The 27,108-nt window shown below is 43.0% G+C and overlaps 1 protein-coding gene across 1 annotated transcript in view; it reads right to left on the reverse strand.

Annotated features, from left to right (window-relative positions):
- The window catches only part of POLR3E (RNA polymerase III subunit E), a 62,529-nt gene that overhangs the window by 30,532 nt on the left and 4,889 nt on the right, over positions 1–27,108 (reverse strand). Inside the window, exons 2-8 of the mRNA XM_063430364.1 lie at positions 25,977–26,070; positions 23,826–23,876; positions 23,317–23,394; positions 22,966–23,081; positions 5,690–5,772; positions 3,657–3,764; positions 3,518–3,567 (exon numbers count right to left, since the gene is read on the reverse strand). Coding sequence (XP_063286434.1) covers positions 3,518–3,567; positions 3,657–3,764; positions 5,690–5,772; positions 22,966–23,081; positions 23,317–23,394; positions 23,826–23,876; positions 25,977–26,012 — 522 coding nt within the window. The 5' untranslated portion in view covers positions 26,013–26,070. The remainder of the gene's footprint in view (positions 1–3,517; positions 3,568–3,656; positions 3,765–5,689; positions 5,773–22,965; positions 23,082–23,316; positions 23,395–23,825; positions 23,877–25,976; positions 26,071–27,108) is intronic.

Below are 27,108 nucleotides of genomic sequence, written 5' to 3' on the forward strand. Positions count from 1 at the left end.
TGCTGCCAGGCACTCTCTTGAGTCCCTCTACCTTTCTCATACTCCCTGTTTATAAGCGTGTACCATATCACAGAAAACTTGTCACCTTACACACCTGAGCGATACATAAACGCTGTCACACATACACGCCCGAACACACAGGTCATATTTATGACAATAGGGCACTAATTAGATCACTTCAGATGTATACGGATACTTCTTGTATTTTCCTATAATTTAAAAAATGTGCTGACGCAACAAAATGAAGCAAAGTATTAATTCATGAGGACTCATGCTTTGTGTAACCTGTTTCATTGTAATAATCGCATGTTCTTGCTCTCGTTGTTGTGACGAGGCAGGAGAATTTGTACACCTGTGCACAATAAAAATAAAGAATTGAAAAAAAAAAAAAAATCTATAGCAAAATATAAAAAAAAGAAGACACAGCATATTGCGATTACAGGTAGTTCTCCAACTTTAAACCACAACACTCCAGACACGTTTGGTGCTCTGTGTAGATTAGATTAGGTTAAGCTGGGTGTTAAGTGCAATGGAATCCCAAGACTGCTTCAACAGCAGATCCCACACAGTGTTTACTAGTTACCTGAGAACAAATGTAAAAGAATACATTTCATAAAAGGACGACCTCGATCACTGTGAATGTCTGACTCATCACCTTCTAACAGATGGTAGACAGTTAATCCCGTATGACAAGCAATGCATGCTACAACACAATACTTTTAGAATCAGGAGACACCCAAACACACCTAGTTCAGCTTTTAAGTGATGGCTATAAAACGACTTTGAGCTAAACAACAAGGAAGGAGGAGAAAGAATATGAAAGAAATGTAAGAGTGCAGCTTATTGTCCGCTACTGAAGAAACAATCAACAGGTGAATTGCAATTATGTCCATTTTGTTATTGAATATGAGCGAGGCTTTCACGATATTCCATTGCTATATTACTAGATAAGAGCATCTTATGCATTAAGACCCATGACAACAATTCTAGTCATCCACAAATTACAAGGAGAGCACAGGAAATTGCAGCCAACAGAAAGGGACATGTAAGGCTGGAAATGACCCAATTTTTGACGTGTTATAAATATACACACACATATATGCGCAGATTAAAAAATAAAGCTAAATAAAAAAGATACTTACACCTGTCTTTTGACAAACTCCTCTACCATTTAGACCTGGAGTGGCCAAATGGTAGACACCCAGATGTAGCAGGACTACTGCTCCCATGTTGCTTTGTAAGCAGTAATGCTGGCAAAGTATCATATGAGTTATAGTTCTGCAACAACTGAGAATCCAGTTACTGGCCACCCCTGCTTAAACCTTAACGTGGGGAGCTACGCTACGGAACTGAACAGTCGCAAGCTCGAGGAGCTCCGTGGCCAGAGGCCTAATAAACGAGTTTTTACAGACCCCAACCCCCATCAAATCGACCCAAACCGGAACCCCCGGCACCACACACGAGCATGGGTCGAAAAATCAAAAAGCAGAGGCCAGACAAGCCGAAACCAGGCACCAGCATCGGCGACCTTTGGCGGCAGGCGCAGGGCGCCACGATGCCCAAGATGGCCGCTTACATGGGAGAAAGTTCCGACTTCTCGGACGATCAAAGTCTGGAACCTGTGGACATCCCCCTACCTGCTCCTCGCGAGCCGAACCGGAATCTGACACCCACGACACCGAAACTGGCCTCAGCACCGGTCACCAAGGCCGACATGCAGGAACTGCTGGCGGGCCTGCGGAGGGATATCCAATCAGATATGGCGACATTCCGAAAAGAATTGCAGGGGCTCACAGGCCGAATAAGCACAGTGGAGAGTGACTCACACAATGCAAAGGCACACATAACCCAACTGCAACAAGCGGTTCACGAGCTGCAAAGACAACAAAGCCACAACAGAGCACCGGTTTGCAGCAATGGAGGACTACAGGCGCATCAATAATCTAAAAATCAGGGGAGTAGCGGAAACGGTCCCTGACGTGGAGCTACCGCACTTCATACGACGGCTGTTTGCTGCAATTCTGCCCCCCAAACAGGCGAAAATGGTGATGCCACTGGATATGTACCGGATTCCAAAACCAACAAAGGCACCTGCCTCAGCCCCGCGGGATCTGATAGTCCGATTTCAATCAGGCCAGGACAAAGCTGCGGTTCTGGGAACCCTCAAAGGAAAAACCCCTTATAACTTTGAAAACCTATCACTATCCTTTTTCATGGATTTATCAGGTAGCACATTGGCATGGCGCAAGACACTGCAACCATTTACACTGCTCCTTAGGGAAAGAGGCATAACATATAGGTGGAAAGGTTCACGTACCTTAGCTGTCCTCCATGGTACCACCTCCCACCTGGTCCAGTCCTTTGACGAGGCAGCGGCCATAATAGAGACTCTGGGTCTCCCGCGAGACTCCTTAACCGGCAGGGAGCAAAGGACGGCGACCGCGACACATGTATGGGACCCGGCTGGCACGGTACCATTTGTACCACGAGGTCCTTCGGATAATCCCGGCAGAGCAGCCACTACCTGATCTACAGCTGCCGAACTTTGGGGGGAACCCCATGCCTACCCCCTGCTGCAACACTTTGGACTCACATCGCATACAGCTGACTCACACCTCCACTAGGTCACCCTCACCAAGAACTGTTATAACGCCCACGGCACTCTTCTTAATCCATAGGGGGACACATCATGCCCTTATAGATGCGGGGCACCGGTAACGCAGAACCCCAAGCCAGGGATACCACTTGGCACTGCCTCAGAGTAAACTAAACATTAGCGCAAGCCTGTAGGCTGACATAGACACATACAAACTGACCTACCCGACTTTACCAGTCCAACAAAACGTACCGCAAAGGCAATGTTCCAGCCTCTAAATAAAATCCTTCTGCCCAGATACCCCATCCCAGGACCAACGAAGGTCCAGCAAGTTATCTCATGTATATAGTTCATGGTTCATCGTTTAGTTCTCTACCTGCATACCCTCCGACATCAGCCAAACCTTACCATAGTACACTAAGAGCTCCATATCACACTACAAACGAGAGGCACCCAGGTTAACCGAAACGGGTAACCCACGACTTACACCTTAAACACAGAGCTATCGCTACGTGAAGCCACCCGTTGCTAGGCAACACACCATGGATACCCGAAGTATACAAGCTACGCACAATCATACCACACACTACGCAGAAACATAGACGGCACACGTAACTACTTATGGCGTAATGATAAGAATGAAGCTGTACACACGACACCCAACCACTTTAACTAAGACACACACTAGGAATCCTAGGCTTGTACATAACTTTAAAATGTGCACACTTTTTCATGCCAATGTTATAATTGTTTACAAATATGCACGCTGTAGTGGCGTTCCGAAACCGTTGTGTAATCACCTGCACTACAAAAAATAAAGAATTTAAAAAAAAAAAAACCTTAACGTGAACATTTACAGCAGTGAAAAATTAAAAAACATAAATAAATAAAAGTTGGCAGCAACTTCCATGTTAGACTTACAGTCACTTGCTTCACATCGTCCTCAACTTCATCCTGAGACGAATCTCCAGCTGTTAAGCAAAAGCACATATTAAGTATGGTTACCTTGCTAAAACCGAGAACCTACACAAAAGACACCATAGTCTTGCAACATTGCTACCTTCATTGGCAGCTTCTCTCTCTCGGTGTTTGGTGTCTGCTTTGTCCAGGTAGGAGAAGCTGGGACGCATTTGCAGCAAACCATGCAGAGGTGTCACATGAAGCTCACCTGTGTAAGGGATGAGATGCCATAAAAATAGTAGTGAAATGGTGGCAGGATCAAGAAAACCTATAGTAGTACATTTCAATTTCACATGGACTTTGCCAACTATACATATTGCACTGCACATTCTATGTGTTCAGGGGCACAGTTACCTAATGTCGCCATCACCTAAATAACAACATCTCTAACAGAGAAACTGCAATGTTTACATTGTAGCACTAAGTCAGCCTGCGGTGGCTGTCTCCCAGGTATGTACAGTGAGGGGAAAAAAGTATTTGATCCCCTGCTGATTTTTAACATTTGCCCATTGACAAAGAAATTATCAGTCTATAATTTTAATGGTAGGTGTATTTTAACAGCGAGAGACAGAAGAACAAAAAAAAAAAAAATCCAGAAAAACGCATGTCAAAAAAGTTATAAATTGATTTGCATGTCAATGAGTGAAATAAGTATTTGATCCCCTATCAAGATTTCTGGATTTCAGGTGTCTTTCATACAGGTAAGGAGCTGATATTAGGAGCACTCTCTTAAAGGGACTTCTCCTAATCTCAGCTTGTTAACTGTATAAAAGACACCTGTCCCAGAAGCAATCAGATTCCAAACTCTCCACCATGGCAAAGACCAAAGAGCTGTCCAAGGATGTCAGGGACAAGATTGTAGACCTACACATGACTGGAATGGGCCATCGCCAAGCAGTTTGGTGAGAAGGTGACAACAGTTGGTGCAATTATTCGCAAATAGAAGAAACTCAAAATAACTGTCAGTCTCACTCAGTCTGGTGCTCCATGCAAGATCTCATCTCGTGGAGTTTCAATGGGGAATCAGCCAAGAACTACACGGGAGGATCTTGTAAATGATCTCAAGACAGCTGGGACAATAGTTACCAAGAAAACAATTGGTAACACACTACGCCGTGAAGGACTGAAATCCTCCAGCGCCCGCAAGGTCCCCCCTGCTCGAGTACAGGCCCGTCTGAAGTATGCCAATGAACATCTGAATGATTCAGCGGAGAACTGTGTGAAAGCGTTGTGGTCAGGTGAGACCAAACTCAAGCTCTTTGGCATCAACTCAACTCGCCGTGTTTGGAGGAGGAGGAATGCTGCCTATGACCCCAAGAACACCATCCCCACCATCAAACATGGAGGTGGAAACATAATGCCTTGGGGGAGAACCTCCTTCCCTCAGCCAGGGCATTGCAAATGGTTCTTGGAGGGGTATTCCAGCATGACAATGGACCCAAAACACACAGCTAAGGCAACAAATGAGTGGCTCAAGAAAAAGCACATTAATTTCCTGGAGTGGCCTAGCCAGTCTCCAGACCTTAATCCCATAGAAAATCTATGGAGGGAGCTGAAAGTTCGAGTTGCCAAACATCAGCCTCGAAAATAATTAATGACTTGGAGAGGATCTGCAAAGAGGAGTGGGACAAAATCCCCCCTGAGATGTGTGTAAACCTGGTAGCCAACTACAAGAAATGTCTGACCTCTGTGATTGCCAACAAGGGTTTTACCACCAAGTACTAAGTCGAAGGGGTCAAATACGTATACATCAAATACGTATTTCCCTCATTGACATGCAAACTTTGACATGCGTTGTTCTGGATTTTTTTAATTCTGTCTCTCACTGTTAAAATACACTTACCATTACAATTATAGACTGATCATTTTTTTGTCAGTGGGCAAATGTTCAAAATCAGCAGGGGATCAAATACTTTTTTCCCCTCACTGTAATCGGGTGAGGATAAGGCAAGTAAATAAAGGATTTTTAACACTTTATTTACTGTGGCGGGGGCACGAGTGAGGGGGGAGGCAGAGGGAGCTTCAGTTCCAGGAATACTATAGTATCCCTTTAACTCCGTTCAGGCTAACGTAATGTTTTGTGAAGAGACTACAGAGATTGTAAAAAGGAGACCAATAATAATTTAAGCATACCTTTTCGAAATATAGCCGCTGCATACCGAGATGTGTTGCTTGCAGCTTGAATGGATGAGAATGTCTGCTTATCCATAAGTTTCCTGTTAGCAAGTAAATTCTCATTTAAGAATTATAAATAACAGCAAAATAAAGTATAACAAAACAAAACAAAAAAAAAAAAGCACACACAAAACCCCAAATGAACGGTTTTGATAATTAGATAGACTCTGCAATGTAAATGGTTTGTTTTAAGAGGTGTACATGTTTATTAATAAAGTATAAACTTGAAGTGGAGGGAATTCCTCCAGACAGAATCGCGGTAGTACTTTGCGAGGTTGCGGATTGCTGTACAGGTAACACACAATAAGAGCAGTGTGAGGAGGTGGTGGTGCAGGACTGATATCAAGCTAATGTTGTTGGAGAACTGATAGACTATTCAATTGTTGCAGAAAACAAGTTCTATGGTGTTTAACCATCATGCAAGACTGAATAAGCTGGAGAAGAGAAGAGAAGCAACTTGGAGGAAACAGACTTTAACGGTTTGTCAACAGGTATGAAAACCTCCCGGTATTAGTTGTGTGTTGTAACAGAGAAAAATAGAGCCAGACAGTAAAGTCTGCAGAACGAGGGACAGTAAATGGCACTAGTACATAAAGTAGATGGACTACACAGGCCGGCTCTACAATCCACACAGAGATCTACTCCAAAGCCTGCAAGATGATACACACAGAGACCTGTGCAGCAGCCGGCACCCAAACCTACACAGCAGCTTGCACCCAAACCTGCACAACGACCTGCTCCCAAGCCTGCACAGTGGCCTTCACCCAAGCCTGCACAGCGGCCTTCACCCAAGCCTGCTCTCAAGCCTACACTCAAGCCAGCACCCAAACATACGCAGCGGCCAGCACTCAAGCCGACACCTAGGCCTGCACAAGGGACTGTACTCAAGCTTGCTCATTTTACTCACCCTAGTCCACACAAATTGAAGGACACCCTAAATCACCCTGGAGCGGCGGCCGCTCAGAGACATTGTACGCATGCTACACAGGTGCCCATCCAGGGAATCGGCTAGCTTCAGGACTCTGGAAGATGGCTATAGGCCGAGACCAGTCACCGGACAGGGACTCTGAATCAAGACGGCTAACCCAGGGGTATCAAAGCTGTAATAGTGTATTTATTCTAAAACTGGACTTAACGAATCCCAACCAAACTTAACTAATCTCATTTCACAATTCACCCTAGCCTGTTTTTACTCAGTTAGAATGTTAATCTGCAAGGAACATAATGCTTACTCAGCCTGCTAACATACCGTTATTATTTTTTGTGATATAACCATTTGTTGTTTAATGCATAGCTAGCAGAGGATCACCGAGACAACTCATCATACCTTTTACATATAGGTGGCATGTTTAGCGACACTTAAACCCAGGAGGAAGCAGGCTTAAGGCGCTCACTAGATAACCGCAGGCAGCCTGCTATGCCCACCTACAAGCCATGATTTAGACTATCACAACCGTCCTCAACACTATTGTTTTCTACATACTTGATGTTATTAAGAGTATACATTATAAAACTTAACACGTGACAACATAATTAGACGGATAATCAGAAATACTAGCTGGAAATGTTTTTCAATGTGTATAACGGTTAGAAAGATTCTGGTTTACAATAATGTTAATACTTCATAAGTTATATATATCTAGCTAACACTACTCTTATTCTATGCGCTGTCATTACTCGTCACTTAACCCCTTAAGACCGCAGCCAAATGTACAAGTTGTGATCCAAAAAAACGTAAACAAAACCTGGCACTTGCGCTATATGTCTGTCCAACCATAATTCACCTCTTTCATATTAAATGCACCCCCCATTATTATATATCATTTTATTCAGGGGAAACGGGGCTTTCGTTTAACATCAAATATTTAGGTATGGAACATAATTTAATATGAAAAAAATATTTAAAAAATGGGAGAAAATAAGAATTTTGTAAATTTTTTTAGTTCTACGTGACATTCTAACTGTGAATGTCATAATACTGTTTGCTTTTACTGCAATACAATACACATATTTGTATTCAGCGATGTCTCGCGTGTAAAACAGTACCCCCTATGTACAGGTTTTATGGTGTTTTGGGAAGTTACAGGGTCAAATATAGCGTGTTACATATTTCAGTTTTTTTACATTGAAATTCGCCAGATTGGTTACGTTGCCTTTGAGACCATATGGTAGCCCAGAAATAAGAATTACCCCCATGATGGCATACCATTTGCAAAAGTAGACAACCTAAGGTATTGCAAATTGAGTATGTCCAGTCTTTTTTAGTAGCCACTTGGTCACAAACACTGGCCAAAGTTAGTGTTAATATTTGAAAATGCAAAAAACAAATTTGAACGCAAATTTTGGCCAGTGTTTGTGACTAAGTGGCTACTAAAAAAACTGAACATACCCTATTTGCAATACCCTGGGTTGTCTACTATTGCAAATGGTATGTCATCATGGGGATAATTTTCCTTCCTGGGCTACCATACGGTCTCAAAGGCAACCTGGCGAATTTTAATGTGAAAAAACTGAAACGCAAACCTTATATTTGACTCTGTAACTTTTGAAAACACCATAAAACCTGTACATGAGGGGTACTGTTATACTCAGGAGACTTCGCTGAACACAAATATTAGTGTTTCAAAACAGTAAAACGTATCACAACAATTATATCGTCAGTGTAAGTGCCATTTGTGTGTGAAAAATGCAAAAAATGTCACTGTCACTGACGATATCGTCGTTGTAATATATTTTACTGTTTTGAAACACTAATATTTGTGTTCAGCGAAGTCTTCCGAGTAAAACAGTACCCCCCATGTACAGGTTTCATGGTGTCTTGGAAAGTTACAGAGTTAAATATAGTGCTAGACAATGTAATTCCCTGAACTTTTGGCCTGGGTTGGCAGGCAGGTCCTGCAAATTGTAATTAATAAAATGACCTAATTATGTAAAATTATTACATAAATATATGCGTAGAATTATTATATATATATATATATATATATATATATATATGTGTATATATATGTATATCATTTTTTTAAATTATTTTTATTTATATATAGGTATATACATAGTGATATATACGTATATACTTAGTAGGACCTGCCAAAGATGGGGTACATTGACGTTGTGGCAGGCTTATGCAATGTATGATCATATAATGTAACTAAATCCCCATTTTTTTTGCCTAGATTAGGTGTTTTTAAAAAAAAAAACTTTTACAAACTAATAAAATCTGTCAACATTGAAGTTGCTGTTTAGTAGATAGGAGAGTGCGCTGGATCTTGTTTATTTATTATGTATATAGATATATATATTATTTTGTTCTACATGTATTTTGATATCAATATATATATTAATTTTAAAATACAGTTAGAACGAAATTACGCATGTTTATATATTTTTTTATTTATTTTTTTAACGTATTTATATATTTATTTATTTTTTATTATATATAAATATATATATAATGAAAATTATATATATATTTAATCAATATCATTGTACGTGTATTTTGATATTAATATATATATATATAATTATGTATTTGCCAACAAACTGCCGCTCACCGGTCTTGTAAAAGTCCAAAATTTATTTAGAAATAATTAAAAAAGAGACCAACGTTTCAGTCCCCGTTCGGGACTTTCCTCAGGGTAACAAAACAATAATAAATACATATGCAGCAAACAAACAATATATAGGTAAATATAATTGGTTAAACTCACCCAGGTGCAGTGAAGACGGAACCGCCGTGTGTAGTGGCCCTTCCGGGTATGCGCGCGCACACCCGCTTGGACTCCGCCCCCTTTACGTGCACGTGATACGTGCTAGGCGTATGATGTGTATACAGTTGCTAAGCAACATGGTGTGTGTGCAACCGGCTGGGTAACAACAAAATGAACAATATGACATGCCGGCATAATGAAAAGATACGAAAACGTATCGGTTTTGTGCCCAAGATCTACAGTCTAAATGATCTTATGGTGCACAGTCTTAAACATTCGTGATTATAGAATATATACTTAATGAAAACAGTGTGTGTTCCGATTTATTACAGAACTGGATAATAGATGTGCATGTGTTTAATAACCATGAAGATGTAGCATTTTAACTCCCACAGTGCAGTGTAAGTAGTTAGAAATGTGAGACATACTTACTTACATGGTAAGTAAACATCTAAGTGTAAGAATGTCCATAAATACTTAGACCGATGTAATGAACACCTGGTGCAATGTAAAATGCCCAACCACCACTTCTACTTAAACAGGCATGTGTACTAAATATTAAATCTGAAAAAAGAACATATATTAATGCCTTTTAATCCGGTTGTCTATATCTAATATAGGCAAATACCCGAGTACTGTATAAATCAAGAAATATAATTAAATTAACTAGAAAAATACACTATAAAAATTGATACATGTTACAGGAGTTAAATAAATGCATAATATGGGATACTCTCATTTAACCCTTTCGGAGCCATAGTTCCCAACTGATAAATCCAAAACGCTTCTTTTTGGAGCAGCATACGACCCCTGTCACCACCCCTTCTTGGGCAAGGTACATGGTCTATACCCACAAATTTAAGTGAGGATAATGGATGTGCTTTCTCCAGAAAATGTTTGGCCACCGGTTTGTCAGATTGGCCATCTCGATAGGCCAGCCTGATACTTGACCGGTGGCCACGTATACGTTCACAGATGGGGGTTTCCGTCTTGCCCACATAATAAAGCCCACAGGGGCACATAAGCTTGTAAATGACATACGGTGTCTTACAAGTGATAGTATGTCTGATGTCATATATTTTATTAGTGTGAGGATGGCAAAACTTTTTAGATGGGATCATGTGCCCACACGTGACACATCCCAGGCAACGTACACAGCCGCGTATATTGGACTTCAGTGTCTTGGTATAACTGTCCACAGGGTCTGTATGTACCAGAATGTCACGTAAATTGCGGTTTCTTCTGTAGCAGATCATCGGCGGTTCCTTGAAAATCTTGGGCAGGGAATCGTCAGTGGATACCATCTTCCAATTGTCCTTGATGAGTGCTGTTACCTTGTCTGCAGTACTGTGGAAGGTCAATGGAAACACCATACGTTGTGAAGAGTGCGCCTTATCCTTCCTTGGGGCTAGCCTGGCCTGGATGAGTGCTTCTCGCAGCACCCTATCTTCATAGCCTCTGTTCACAAATTTCTGGGTCATTGATCTCAGTTGTGTCTCCGCTATTTCTGCATTTGAGTTATTCCGTATCACCCTCTGATATTGTGCCTTCGGTATCGATTTTTTCAATGCCCATGGGTGTGCACTCTGGGCATGCAGGAGAGTGTTTCTGTCGGTTGGTTTTGAAAACAGAGTGTACTCAATACCATTTTTTCCATAAGATAGTTCCAAATCCAAATATTGGACTGAATGTTCACTGATATTAGAAGTGAACCTAATGGGTGTGGGTAGCTGATTCAGTGTGTCCACCATATTTTGGGCTCGTTCGGGTGTGTCCTTCCAGATAATAAGGAGATCATCAATGTAGCGGTAGTACCCCATTATTGATCTAGCATATGGGGTCAGTATGTATTGTGTTTCATACATATACATGTATGCATTGGCATATCTTGGTGCCACTGCCGAGCCCATGGAGGTTCCTGCTGTTTGTAGGTACCATTGATCTTCAAATCTGAAGTGGTTGTGATTCAAGATAAACAATAATAACTCCAATGCCGCTTCTATGGGGGGGCCTTGATAGAGTGATGTATTGCATAATACTTGCCGCATCGCTTCTACCCCTTCTATATGTGGAATAACTGTATATAGATTGGATACATCCATAGTGATGAAAATCGGCTTCGTGTCTCCAAACTCCAATGCTTTAAGATGATGTAGTAGAGACTGCGTGTCTTTGACACAGGTATACAGAGCTTCGACTGGTTTTTTAAAGATGAAATCTAGCCACTGTGCAATGGGTTCAAGGATGCCATCGATGGCTGAGACGATGGGTCTCCCAGGTGGTCTCTGTGCGTTTTTATGTATTTTAGGGATACTGTATATCACCGGAGTGCGGGGGTGGGTTTTGTTCAAAAAATGATACAATTCTGTATTTATGTATCCAGCCCTTAGATACATGTCCAGTATATCCACTAGTTTATTCTGTATTTCTACTGTGGGATCGCCCTTTAATTGGAAATACGTATCGGTGTCCATGAGCTGTCTTTTCAAATCGTCGGAGTAATATCCATAGTCCATAAGGACAATGCCGCCTCCCTTGTCCGCCGGACGGATAACTATCGTGGAGTCGTTAGACAATTCTCTGAGTAGACATCGCTCTTGTTTAGTCATATTATACTGTGGTTTGGACCTGCACGAAAAAATATCCTGGGACATCTTAGCCGTAGATGATAAAAAAGTTTTGATCGTGTGTTTAGTGCTGTGTGGATCAAATGTCGATCTGGTCTTGAATTTACTAATTCCCCTATCATCCTCTGATGGCTCTTTAGTTGAAGCATTTTGAAAAAACTCCTTCAAACATGGATGATTTTTTGGTACAAGCAGGAGCTTACAGTGAACATGCTGAAACCCTCCAATTTTCATCAGAGGAGGCAGCAGACATATTATGGGATGAAACCAGCCAGGGTTTCCCCAGTAATGTCACCCCTAAAGATGTCTATTTTAAGCTTCTTCGGTTACATAAAAAAAGTACGGACTTAGATCTACATGGTATTTTTCTGTCCGATTACTATAAGGCTAAGATGATCCCACGGGGATTCAGGCTTCTCAATATTCCTACTATAGGAAGGCTTAAAGCCACTGTATGTAGAGATTGGACCCATGTACTCAACAGGGCCTCATTAGATCTTATGCTTATAGCTATCAAGGATGTGAAAACTGATTTGGTGGAGGTTAAGCGTAATATAACAGAGATGGAAACAGAACACTCAGCACTATTATCCTCAAGTGAGGGCGTTAAGATCCAGCAGCAACTTAAAACAGAAGTACTCAAATATAAAATGGAATTGGTAAAATTCAAAAAACAAAAGTTTGAGAGAGTACAGCAAGACTATCACGACCATCGTGTATATCGATGGCTTGCAGGTGATCGCCCTCCTAGACCTAGGAGATTCAGGAAAAGAATTGTTCGCCCCAACATCCCCACGGTGGATATCACATCGGGGGAGTCAGCGTCTGAGAGTGATGCACAACCAGAACCCACTCCTTTTTTAGGCCAAGCGGGTTCAGGGACTATCACCAGAAGCAAAAACCGAGGAGACGAAGACACAGGATCAGGAGAGGCCGTAAGAGCAAATCTGATGCCCAAGGGGAAACCACCGTTCAGGAGGTAAACCCCATTTTCAATCTCTCCCGAAGACCTCTCAGTACATATGAAATCAGCACCTTAAGCAAAGGGCTGTCGTTTATACCTACCTGCGGCCCTAATACCTTTAAGTGGAGTACTGAACTATTTCAATTCGGGAGACATATGAGACTGAAGGAGTTTTTTCAAAATGCTTCAACTAAAGAGCCATCAGAGGATGATAGGGGAATTAGTAAATTCAAGACCAGATCGACATTTGATCCACACAGCACTAAACACACGATCAAAACTTTTTTATCATCTACGGCTAAGATGTCCCAGGATATTTTTTCGTGCAGGTCCAAACCACAGTATAATATGACTAAACAAGAGCGATGTCTACTCAGAGAATTGTCTAACGACTCCACGATAGTTATCCGTCCGGCGGACAAGGGAGGCGGCATTGTCCTTATGGACTATGGATATTACTCCGACGATTTGAAAAGACAGCTCATGGACACCGATACGTATTTCCAATTAAAGGGCGATCCCACAGTAGAAATACAGAATAAACTAGTGGATATACTGGACATGTATCTAAGGGCTGGATACATAAATACAGAATTGTATCATTTTTTGAACAAAACCCACCCCCGCACTCCGGTGATATACAGTATCCCTAAAATACATAAAAACGCACAGAGACCACCTGGGAGACCCATCGTCTCAGCCATCGATGGCATCCTTGAACCCATTGCACAGTGGCTAGATTTCATCTTTAAAAAACCAGTCGAAGCTCTGTATACCTGTGTCAAAGACACGCAGTCTCTACTACATCATCTTAAAGCATTGGAGTTTGGAGACACGAAGCCGATTTTCATCACTATGGATGTATCCAATCTATATACAGTTATTCCACATATAGAAGGGGTAGAAGCGATGCGGCAAGTATTATGCAATACATCACTCTATCAAGGCCCCCCCATAGAAGCGGCATTGGAGTTATTATTGTTTATCTTGAATCACAACCACTTCAGATTTGAAGATCAATGGTACCTACAAACAGCAGGAACCTCCATGGGCTCGGCAGTGGCACCAAGATATGCCAATGCATACATGTATATGTATGAAACACAATACATACTGACCCCATATGCTAGATCAATAATGGGGTACTACCGCTACATTGATGATCTCCTTATTATCTGGAAGGACACACCCGAACGAGCCCAAAATATGGTGGACACACTGAATCAGCTACCCACACCCATTAGGTTCACTTCTAATATCAGTGAACATTCAGTCCAATATTTGGATTTGGAACTATCTTATGGAAAAAATGGTATTGAGTACACTCTGTTTTCAAAACCAACCGACAGAAACACTCTCCTGCATGCCCAGAGTGCACACCCATGGGCATTGAAAAAATCGATACCGAAGGCACAATATCAGAGGGTGATACGGAATAACTCAAATGCAGAAATAGCGGAGACACAACTGAGATCAATGACCCAGAAATTTGTGAACAGAGGCTATGAAGATAGGGTGCTGCGAGAAGCACTCATCCAGGCCAGGCTAGCCCCAAGGAAGGATAAGGCGCACTCTTCACAACGTATGGTGTTTCCATTGACCTTCCACAGTACTGCAGACAAGGTAACAGCACTCATCAAGGACAATTGGAAGATGGTATCCACTGACGATTCCCTGCCCAAGATTTTCAAGGAACCGCCGATGATCTGCTACAGAAGAAACCGCAATTTACGTGACATTCTGGTACATACAGACCCTGTGGACAGTTATACCAAGACACTGAAGTCCAATATACGCGGCTGTGTACGTTGCCTGGGATGTGTCACGTGTGGGCACATGATCCCATCTAAAAAGTTTTGCCATCCTCACACTAATAAAATATATGACATCAGACATACTATCACTTGTAAGACACCGTATGTCATTTACAAGCTTATGTGCCCCTGTGGGCTTTATTATGTGGGCAAGACGGAAACCCCCATCTGTGAACGTATACGTGGCCACCGGTCAAGTATCAGGCTGGCCTATCGAGATGGCCAATCTGACAAACCGGTGGCCAAACATTTTCTGGAGAAAGCACATCCATTATCCTCACTTAAATTTGTGGGTATAGACCATGTACCTTGCCCAAGAAGGGGTGGTGACAGGGGTCGTATGCTGCTCCAAAAAGAAGCGTTTTGGATTTATCAGTTGGGAACTATGGCTCCGAAAGGGTTAAATGAGAGTATCCCATATTATGCATTTATTTAACTCCTGTAACATGTATCAATTTTTATAGTGTATTTTTCTAGTTAATTTAATTATATTTCTTGATTTATACAGTACTCGGGTATTTGCCTATATTAGATATAGACAACCGGATTAAAAGGCATTAATATATGTTCTTTTTTCAGATTTAATATTTAGTACACATGCCTGTTTAAGTAGAAGTGGTGGTTGGGCATTTTACATTGCACCAGGTGTTCATTACATCGGTCTAAGTATTTATGGACATTCTTACACTTAGATGTTTACTTACCATGTAAGTAAGTATGTCTCACATTTCTAACTACTTACACTGCACTGTGGGAGTTAAAATGCTACATCTTCATGGTTATTAAACACATGCACATCTATTATCCAGTTCTGTAATAAATCGGAACACACACTGTTTTCATTAAGTATATATTCTATAATCACGAATGTTTAAGACTGTGCACCATAAGATCATTTAGACTGTAGATCTTGGGCACAAAACCGATACGTTTTCGTATCTTTTCATTATGCCGGCATGTCATATTGTTCATTTTGTTGTTACCCAGCCGGTTGCACACACACCATGTTGCTTAGCAACTGTATACACATCATACGCCTAGCACGTATCACGTGCACGTAAAGGGGGCGGAGTCCAAGCGGGTGTGCGCGCGCATACCCGGAAGGGCCACTACACACGGCGGTTCCGTCTTCACTGCACCTGGGTGAGTTTAACCAATTATATTTACCTATATATTGTTTGTTTGCTGCATATGTATTTATTATTGTTTTGTTACCCTGAGGAAAGTCCCGAACGGGGACTGAAACGTTGGTCTCTTTTTTAATTATTTCTAAATAAATTTTGGACTTTTACAAGACCGGTGAGCGGCAGTTTGTTGGCAAATATCTTTCTATGGGAGTTCATGCCAGGCACCCGGCAAATTGGACACACAACTAAGCGTGAGTGCGGGGGATTTTCAATTTTCTTATATAATTATGTATATATTAATATTAAAATACACGTAGACAGTGTATGCATATTTATGTGTATGTGTGTATATGTGTGTATATATATACTTAGATCATATATATAATAAATATATATATGATCTAAGTATATATAATTTATTTTTACACTGTTTTAACTTTTTTTTTTTTTTTTTTCAGACAGCAGGGGGAGTACCTGTCATTACAGGCACTCCCCCTGCTGGCAATGCCTTGGACGGCTATGCCGTCCATGTGATCGCGGGGTCCTCGCAAGGACCTCGCGATCACATGGCCCTGGGGGGCCGAAGAGGACGGAGGGGGACTCCCTGGGCTCCCAGGTAAGTCCCCCATACCGCGATCGCCGGCGTGGGATCGCCGGCGACCGGGTAAGTACATAAGATCGCAGGACGTACTATGCCGTCCTGCGGCTTTTAGAGCCACCAAAATAAGGACGGCATAGTACGTCCTGCGGTCTTAAGGGGTTAAACTGTCTGACAACTACGTTTATACTCATTTATAGTTCACCTTTTCTTTAAAAAATGTGCACAGCTATCTCTATACCATGTTATATACTGTTATCCAATGGTTTCCTGCAACTGTTGTGGTTCAGAAAGCTAAAATGTTATTTCATGCACTAACAAAAATAAAGAATTTAAAAAAAAAAAAAAAGTAGATGGACTAAAACCATGGTGTGTATGGTTTATGGTACACTGCAACTTTTGCAAGCCATTTTTTATTTTTATGTTCATATACACCAATGAAAACATACAGAAAATAAAATACACTCACAGTTCCGTGGGGTATATCTACTAAACTGTTAAAAAAAATATATTCAGTGTTCCTTTAAGGGAACAAAGAAATAAACACTGCAGGGGGGGCGGGGCTAAGCCAGCAAACTGAGAAGTCGCAGAAAAGCTGGGCTCCCGCTGTGTTTGCCAATTTCGGGCTAAAAACCCACTGAATCGAAGCCTAAAGCACCCGAGATCGGCCACCTACAACAGGGGTGACCCGGCAACAAACTTGGAAACCCTAATTGAGTGCCCGACGGATCAGACACCCAGAATGGACAGCCGCGGCCTGCGGGGGATGGGACCGGGGAGAGGCGGCCGCTCTCCTCGCCCAGACACTGGAGGCACGGCCCAACAGATGCCCTGCTCCCCCCCCAGGACCGGCGGGGGTTATCCCGGTCCAATGCAAAGCAACAACCTACCCACAACCGCTGAGACGCATGGCGAGCTGCGGAGTACCATGAAACGGGACAACATGGCTGCCGCCACGTGCACCTGGCCCTCACAGAATACGGAGCTGGAGGCCAAACTGGACGAGCTGTTCGACAAGTTCTGGGCGAAGCTGGCGTCCAGGGAGCAACGGGCAGGCACTAACACCCCTGCACTGCAGCTGACACTCACCCACACAGAGTCGGCACCACCGCGAGCGCAGGCGATGCCCAAGGTGAGCCACAGCCAACGGACACGTGGAGTCCGTGGGCCGAAGCGACAACAACCGCCAACAACAGGGGCAAAACATAAAACTCGCCCGGCGACCTCTACTCACCGCCCAAAGCTCCCACTGATAAAGCTGAGAAGACAACGCATCGCAGACAGGCATGGGAGGCGTCTGAAGCTACCTACACGGGCCGTGTCTAAACCCAAATGCCGACTAGGAGCTGAGAAAGAGGCTCTCCCGGGTACACTCCTGTGCAAATCCCGGGCTACCCGTTCAACGCACCGCACCGCATGGGGAGACCATGCCATCGACAGGCCCATGCACACTTCTTCCGAGCTGGGGGTTCACCTGGAGGAAATCCTTCCACGCCACCCATACACCCGAGGGGACAGCCACACTCCGGCGGACCTTTGGGCCCACGACCCTGTTGATGGGGTCAATGGACATGTGGCACGGGCCCCTGCTAAGGCCTCGGGCCGAAGAAACATGGCGCCTGGACGACGGACACCCAGGAAGCACAGGGGAAGCACTGCAACCCGGGGAGCAGAGACACGCAGAAACGTGAAAACGCGCACAGAGTGAGCAGGTGAGGGGAACAGAGACTGCTCTCAGGCGCCCTCACTATACTTGGACTCTAAGTGGCATAGGCTAAACGCCACACACGGACTCTCTCCAGACCCAGTGTATCCAGGGTACCAGCCAGTTATATGACCATGATTTCATGCTGTCTACCTCCCATGTTCGTTTTACTATTTGTTTCTTTTCTTTTCTTTAGTCTTCATTTCTATATTGCCCATGTTGGTCTCGCAATTCTACTATCTTACGCCCTAATCCTACCGCAGTGCACACAGTATCTCTTGGCCCAGCCTGTAGCCCACTTGGCGTGTCTCCGCCATGTGAGAGTGTTGCATGTGATAGATTGTACGTCTCACCCTATTTGTTACGCATTATTGTTTGCTATAGCACACTGTGACTAGTCAGGCGAGTAAGACTTATTTACAGTTCGTAACCCTCGTGACATGTTAGTAAGATTAAGCCTGTTTATAATGTGCACACTAAGCTCACATGTTCAACTTGAACGCATGCATGTCCTAATCAACTAGTCTGCCAACTTGTAGCTATTGTAGCTATTATAACGTGTGAGGTGTTTAAACCTGTCTGTAACCTGCACATTAAGTTTACCTTTGCAAACATGCATGCACACTTGTCCCCCTCATCTTATCACCCAACTCTTTAAATCGTTGACATGTGGGGGAATATAAGCCTGTTTATAATATGTTTTCGTTAAACAACAAAAAAACAAAAATGAGGCATTACTATATCGGAAATGTAATTCAATGTTATTGCTGTATTAACCCTTTATTGCATACCACTCGTACATTTCCCCTTTCTTCATTCTGTAACCCATCTCACATGCCTTAATAAAAGAAAGATTGACAAAAAAAAAAAAATTAAACACTGCAAGTTGGAAACGATGGATAAAAAGGATAGGGCTGGGGGCGGGGCCGGACCGCCATGCTGTCCGGTCGCATGCAGGAGAGGCTCCGGAGAAATCTGGCCTCTTAGGCTCAAATTAGCTGCTCAGGCACTCAAGAAGAGGCCACGAGACATCCACACGGCGGTGGAGGGGGTGTCGGTCCCTGAGATCGGGAGTTTCGGGCCCCCAGAGGGGGGCACGAGGCTTTGGAGACCGAGGCCTACTCGGGAGGGGAGCGGGGTGGACGGCCGCCGCCCTGTACCCAATCCCGGATACCACACGCCGGCATATTGACAGGCCTGCCGGACCCGTTTCCCCCCCTCTGGGCCGGGGGGGTCATCCCGGTCCCCACTGCAGAGAGCTCGGGCTGTGAGAAGACGGAACACCCTCCTGGGCCTACCACGCAAGATGGCGAGAGCCCATATGAGGGGGAGTTACACCCCTGCCCAAGCAGCAAACCTCACGGCGATTCCAGCGTTGATTCTACAGAACAATCCAGACGGGAATGGAGTATGTGGAGCTGCGCGAGTAATGGGACCCTCGGCTCACAACAGGGAAGCTGTGAGAGACCATGCCGCAATATGCCTCTAACGGACCCACCAAACCCCTTACCAACCTGCGATCCCGGTTGAAAATTAAGCCTAAAACGGGGAGCTCTACTGCCATCCAGATGGGTAACCAATACGCCTGTTACTGCCTGCGGCCCCCAAATAAATCTGTGCTTTGGCCTTTTTGCCCCTCCATCACGGACTGTGAACTTTTGGCGCCATTATGCAAATATAGGAACAAGCACAGACCGCCATACTCACAGGCTCAGCAAGAGACAGCAGCTTACAGGATAACACAGCCCACTTAAGACCTAACGTCTCTGCTCAGTCTTTCACAGAAGTCTGCTCAACTCCAGTGATATGTGAAGCAGTCGAAATCCCAGCCACACTACAGAAGCTCGCCCTGGAGGAGCACGCACCTGAACAAGCTGCAGCTATACCGCAGAGGTCATCAAACAGCATAGAACCCGACTACAATACGCCAGTTTATACCGGCAGCCCAAAGAGGAGAATCGGCATCCACTCCAGTGCCCTGAACTGTCCTGTAACTGTTTAACGATACCGTGACTGTTATCTATAGCCCATGGTTTCATAATTCCCACGGTTATCGTTTGAAAGTTAGAGTTAAAAGTTGTTTTTATAATTATGGCACAATAGCTTACCCTCTCTGGGAACTACCCACTTATTATTTGGGCTTCACTTAACACCACCCCCCCCCCCCCCCCCGCCCTACTATAGGCACCACAGTAACTGCCACCTTCAGAGTACAAGGGGGGGCACAGGCCTCGCTCACCTATCCTCATCCCACTGGACCCTAACCAATTATATGTTCAGAGGGGCATCTAATGCATCCTGTCCCATATTAACCGCCAGATTTGCAACTCTTGGGAAGGGAATGCATTAAAGCTATTCAATTGTTCAGCATTTCTTGTAACTGCTCTATATATCTACACTGTGCTACACTATCACTGCTAACAAAGGTATACCCTGTAATCTCTTATTACTCAAAAATTGTGCAAGTATTGATCTGTACCCTTCTGATATGGCTGTTAATGGACAAACATGTGGATTACCTTTGGGGTACCACAGATATACTGTATTATCCATATGCACTGAAAAATACAGAATAAAAAAAAAAAAAAAAAAAAAAGGATAGGGCTATGGAGCCAGACACAATAAAACAAACAAATAAATTATATAAATAAAAAAAATACCAGCCGACATAGCCAACTTTTTATTAGAAAATGTAATATTCTTTTATTAAAGCGGCACTGTCATGCCGAATCCAGTTTTTTTTTTTAACCCTCCTCCACTACATCCAATTGACCCCTTAGTCACCCCCAAATGCCCCTAATCCCCCCATATTACCTATTTATTAATCTTTATTTTCTGCCCCGATCTATATTCAGGGCGCCGCCATCTTTGTGTGGGTAGGTGAAGTCCCTGTGGGACGTCATCTGCCCACACTAGATAGCGCTGAGATTCCCGCACATGCCCAGTGAAACACATGGACATGCGAACGGGAATTTCATCTATTTATTCATTCATTCATTCATCAGACAGACGAATGAATGAATAGAAAAATCCGACGAACAAACTAACACTGAGTATCAGTGTTTGTTTGTTTGTTCAGTTTATTACAAGGAGGGAGCTACCGGCGTGCAGCTCCCTCTTTGTAATATGTAAAGATAGAAGCGGCAGGGAACAATGCTCCCCGCCACTTCATAAGCCCCCCAGGTCCCCCCTCACTCTATGGGGGTCAATATGACCCCCATAATAGCATTAGGGAGATTAAAATCTCCCGAATGCCCCTACTCGCTATACCGCGAGTAGGGGCATGTCCACTAAACAGTGGACAGTGTAAAAAAAATAAAATAAACTACTATCTGGCAGACCTATTGTCCTCCCCCCGGCCCCCACCCCTGAGCGGCGGGTGGGGGCCATAATGATAATGGGGAGGGGGGGGGACACCTACTCTCCTCCCCCCCGCCCCCAACCCTGGGCGGCGGGTGGGGGCCATAATGATAATGAGTGGGGGAGGAACCTACTCTCCTTCCCCCCCTCCCCCGGGCCCCCACCTCTGGGCGGCGGGTGGGGGCCATAAAGATAATGAGGGAGGGACCTACTTGTCCTCCCCCTCTCCAGCCCCCACCCCTGGGCGGCGGATGGGGGCCATAATGATAATGAGGGGGGGACGACACCTACTGTCCTCCCCCCCGGCCCCCACCCCTGGGCGGCGGGTGGGGGCCATAATGATAATGGGGGGGGACACCTACTGTCCTCCTCTCCGGCATAAAATAAAAAACCCGAGCGCAAAAAAAAATAATCCATCTTCACCCATGGAGGGCTCCGCGCAGACTGAGCTCTGCAGGGCGGGGAAGGCTTATAAAGCCTTGCCCTGCCCTGCAATTAGGCTAAGAACACTCTGATTGGTGGGTTTAAGCCAATCAGAGTGCTCTTTGTCATTTTACACAGCGTGGGAAAATTCCAAAGAACTTTCCCACGCTGTGTAAAATGACACAGAGCACATCCAATGACATCCAATCACAGGACTCTGTGTCATTTAACACAGCGTGGGAAAGTTCTTTGGAATTTTCCCACGCTGTGTAAAATGACAAAGAGCACTCTGATTGTCTTAAACCAGCCAATCAGAGTGTTCGTAGCCTAATTGCGGGGCGGGGCAAAGCTTTAGTATTAGTAAATTTGGCTGAAAGACCAATTTAGGTCTTTCAGCTTTTTAGTAGATAGCTCCCTAATACTGTGGGAATTAGGGAGTTATCTACTAAGCGGCTGCAAGATGCAGCCACGGCACGAATAGGATGGGAGTTTCATTCATTCTAATGAAATTGCGATCCGAACAAAGTGCCGAATTGCGTTCTAAAACAAACGAACATACTGTTCTCATTCAGTTAGAACGCAATTCGGCAGTTTAGTCTAAAATGACAGGAAGCATCGTGGGAACAGGGAGGAAAGGTAAGAATTATGGGAAAATTGCTCTGACCAGCGGAAATGAAGCACACTTTGCTCCTCCGCTGGTCAGAGCTGGTCAAGCGGAGGAATCCTCCATAAGGCAAAGAGTCCCTACATTGTCTTATGATTTTAAAGAAAACTAGAGCAGACAGGAAGAAAAGAAGAACAAATCCTGAGAGAGGGGGAGAAGAGGAAGAGATTGAGGAAAGGTAAGTTCGGCATGACAGTGCCGCTTTAAGGTAAACGCTAAGCATACAGTCAGCATATACATACGTTGAGAATGTGCTGGTTTCATCTCCACAGGCGCCATCGACATTCAGAGCAATTTGTTCCCCTTTACTGCGACAGTAATTGGGGCTCACTGTGTTGATAGCCACATCGACTTCCACCTAAAAGACAGTACGAGGTATGTAGAAATGAGAACACGTTGAACCCTCTGAATGCCAGACGTTGTCCTAACGCACTTCGAATCCATGTCTTGGGGACACTTCTGGCATTCACAGAATAGACAACAGCACCAGGAAAATGAATGCAAGAAATACTTGAAGAATCAGCAGCAATGATTTCAAAATAGCAAAATGATTTATGTAATGAAGTGCAAATAAAGCCAGGGGGCACACATACCTTTTGTTGCTTTGGTTTAATCTTTGCTGATAAATGTGTCACTCGGTCATAGGTCATCGACAGCGGTCGGATTGGGTACTAAAGGAAAGATACAAGGTTTCATTATGTACTTATTGGCAAAAGCAACCAAACATCATGCACTTGGAATCAGGGTCATAGACGTTGTAAACAATGAATGAGAAATGGGGGTTGCTGCAGGGTGGGTGTTTTCTGTCCATCAGACTGGATTCTGTTCTAAATTACAACAACTGGAAAAAAGAAATATCCAGGCACTCCTGAAGTTTCTTCTAACAGATCGTCTTTATTTGAAACAAGGAAGTGGAGACAACGTTTCGTCTCTTCTCCGAGGCTTTATCAAGCATTAGACTTGATAAAGGCTCAGGGAGGAGCAGTTAAACAAAAATACAAACAAGTCTTGTAAAATCTCAATATTCTCATGTTCACAGAAAGCAGCAGAGTTGCTGTTGATATGAATCTTAATTTGGAATGATCACAATTTAGAAGCTTACCTGAAATAGGTAGAGTTTTTCGGCCAGGCTTTTAGCCAGGAAGACATCGATCTGGAAGGGTAAATGAAATAGCAAAATTAATTCAACTGATAAACTTGCCAACCAGAAACCTGATTTTGAAGGGATAGTAAACTCAGATAATGGGACTAAAACCTTGGATTATTATGTGAATAAGAGCCGTGCATACAGACATAATTATACAGGTAGGCCAATGAGCAGATAGTGTATAAGGTCACATATCTCTGCTGTATATGGGATACAAAAAAAGGAAGAGCAAATTAACTTTCCAACTGATGTTTAGGGCACTTTATGGAAAAATCACATCTATTTCTTAAATTCCTTTTAGACGACACTGACTCCTAAATAACGGAATTCTATGATATCAGCATGTATTCAATGTCTCCCAGAAGTCACTGAAAACATCTCTTGGAGCGCTCACAATGTGCACAAGGGCACTCTTGTCCTGATGCTTCGTTTGTTTGCTTGAAACAATGGATGTCAATGGAGCAGCATTTCAGAGTCAGACTAAAACCCTGGGTACTGAACATTTTCTTCATAAAAACGTTTGCTAGAAATCTGGTACTTAATGTGTTAAAAATGGGTATTTTAGGATGTAATAATGGCACATTTTAGTCTAATGCATTCAAAATAAATAAATCACGGCCCCTGTTCTGCATGTTATCCCACAGATTCCATCCTCACCAAGTGATTGGCAGAAACAGTCTGAGATCTCTCAGCCAATCCTAAGCCTCTAGTTGTCTTCAATGATAATTATTGAATAGGCAAAAGTGTCAGACTGACTGTGTTATCATTGCAAGTCATTAGATTTCCACATGCTGCAGACTGGCATGAAGACATTTGAACAGCAATAAGTGGAAGCCAGTGGTAATCAGCCACTTCAATATCACTATTAAAAAAGATGAAGGTCTGAGGGTGAACTATCTTCTCTTATTATTTTTTTTGTTTTTAAGAGAGGTCATTGACAGGGTTTTAACTTAAAACACTACTCCAAAAATGTAGAATTTTATGTTAAACTGGCTCAGTCACTGGATCCTCTGATCTAAACGTGGCAACTTTGCTTCCAAATCTTCCGGTTTAATGAACACTAAGAGTTTGTACAAGATACAAATTACATTGAGCCCTCTTTTTCAGTGCAATTATTTCTCTTTGCACAAGTATATAAATATATGGGGTTTTTTTCCATCAGGGTAGTTGCTAAACCAATATCTGACAACAAACACTTAATACAACCAAGTCGTTTTTACACATACCAGTCAGTCATTAATCTGGGAAGTGACCAGGCACTGCAAATGTTAGGCTGAAATACTACGCTGGTAAAATAGAGCTGTTGAAATTTCCAGCTGAGATACACTGACCTCAGCTTAGCAACTGGTCACTTCCCATTGTTTAGTGTATAAACCTGACAGTCTCCCAATGGGGCTCAACGGCAATGAGACAGGTCACAGTTAGGTTTAGCAAGGATTTGAGCTTGGGGCTCGACAAGGGGGCTTTAAGGGAAACTATAATGGCAGAAAAAAAAAAAAAACTTGTATTCCTGACACTATAGCTTCCCCCTCCGTCACGGCGCCACCCCGTGGTGCAAAAAGGGTTAAATATCCACTAGAGGTGGAGTTACCTGGATAGTAATTATTGCAGTTTATTTTAAAAACTGCAATAATTACTTGCTCGGGGTTAAGCGACCTGGGACACGTCACCCAGACCACTTCAGTGAGCTGAAGTGGTCGGGGTGCCTATAGTGTCCCTTTAAAAAGGCACCATCACTAAAAGTGGGATACCATTTGAGTGTGGTTTTTTTTTTTTTTTTTTAAACCGTTGTTGTAGATTTCTTATGTTAACTTACATACAGTGACAGGAAATAAATAAAAATGTGGGATTTTTTTTTTTATATCTTTAGTATTTAGTATTATTATATTGGCAATTATATAACGCCAACTTATTCCACAGCGCTTTACAATAACATAAAAAGGGGAAATATAACAATAAACGAGACACTCACAAAATGCTAAAGGATTAATAGGTTGTTAAGGAGCCTGCTCAAAAAAAAAAAAAACTTACAGTCTAGAGGACATCTACACAGCATTAACAATACTATGACAATTTCAAATCGATTAGAAAGCGTGGTGTATCTACCTCCTGTATAATTGGATCGTCATCTTCATTTTCCATACTAATGAAGAAACCACCAGCAATATGTTCCTCTTAACTGAGGGATGAATTACAGAACCTAATGGAAAAGATAATCATTAAGACACCCATTTAAATGTAAACACAGGATACGCAGGAGTATATACGATATATAGTTCTGTACATTCAGGTTAAAGTCCATGAACTCACAGTAACGATCACAGTAATACAATATATTGAGAACTTCACATTTGACTTTAATTACCTTTCTAAATTCCAGAAGTGGATCTTTTCTTTTAAGATACAATTTTTATTTTTTTATTTTTTTTAAAGCCAAGTTTACTGTATTTATTAGTTTAGATTTAACAAATTTACGTTAACATGTCCATGGAATGGGAGGGGAATAGCAATAAATGCTCTAAATACAGGGTGGTTTCCGACATTCTTAGTGGTAAAGGTCGGTTCAGATTACTTTAACCCCTTAAGGACCAAACTTCTGGAATAAAAGGGAATCATGACATGTCACGTGTCCTTAAGGGGTTAAGGTTGCATCATGAATCAGCTCGCAGTTATAGCAGCAATTCTTTCTGCGGAGCTTCAGCCAAGTCCACACCGGAGCTTCAGCCAAGTCCACACCGGAGCTTCAGCCAAGTCCACACCGACATCTCTGTCTCAACAACATGCGCCCCAGCATTAAATCAACGCTGTCACAGAGTAACAGGTCTGGACATACAGACTAGCTTTACTCCCTATGTTTACATAGAGAATCGTGCGGTTTCATTCTCTGCTACATGCAAAAAATATGTTGCAGCCAATGCTACATTTATGACTAAGCTTGGTGATGTACTGGCCCTAAAATAACACGTGTGAGCATGGAAATTAACACTAGAAGTGGTCTTCCCTTTTGCGGTTTCTTTCAAACTAAAATACATTACAGAATAAAATCATTGTTCCTCACTAGTTAAGAAAAGTTAAGATCCAAAACCATCCTGTAGTGGTTATGGTCCCAAGAGCACCTTGGTGTAAGTCATTTTTTATTTATTTATATTTATAGTCATTTTAGAACAGTTTGACTTATTACCCGTGGCAAGAAAATCATCAGTACGGCCCTTACTGACCCGGAAGCTCTCTGAGTTAA

This window comes from Pelobates fuscus, chromosome 8 (assembly GCF_036172605.1).
Source record: "Pelobates fuscus isolate aPelFus1 chromosome 8, aPelFus1.pri, whole genome shotgun sequence".
In the NCBI taxonomy this organism is placed as follows: Eukaryota; Metazoa; Chordata; class Amphibia; order Anura; family Pelobatidae; genus Pelobates; species Pelobates fuscus.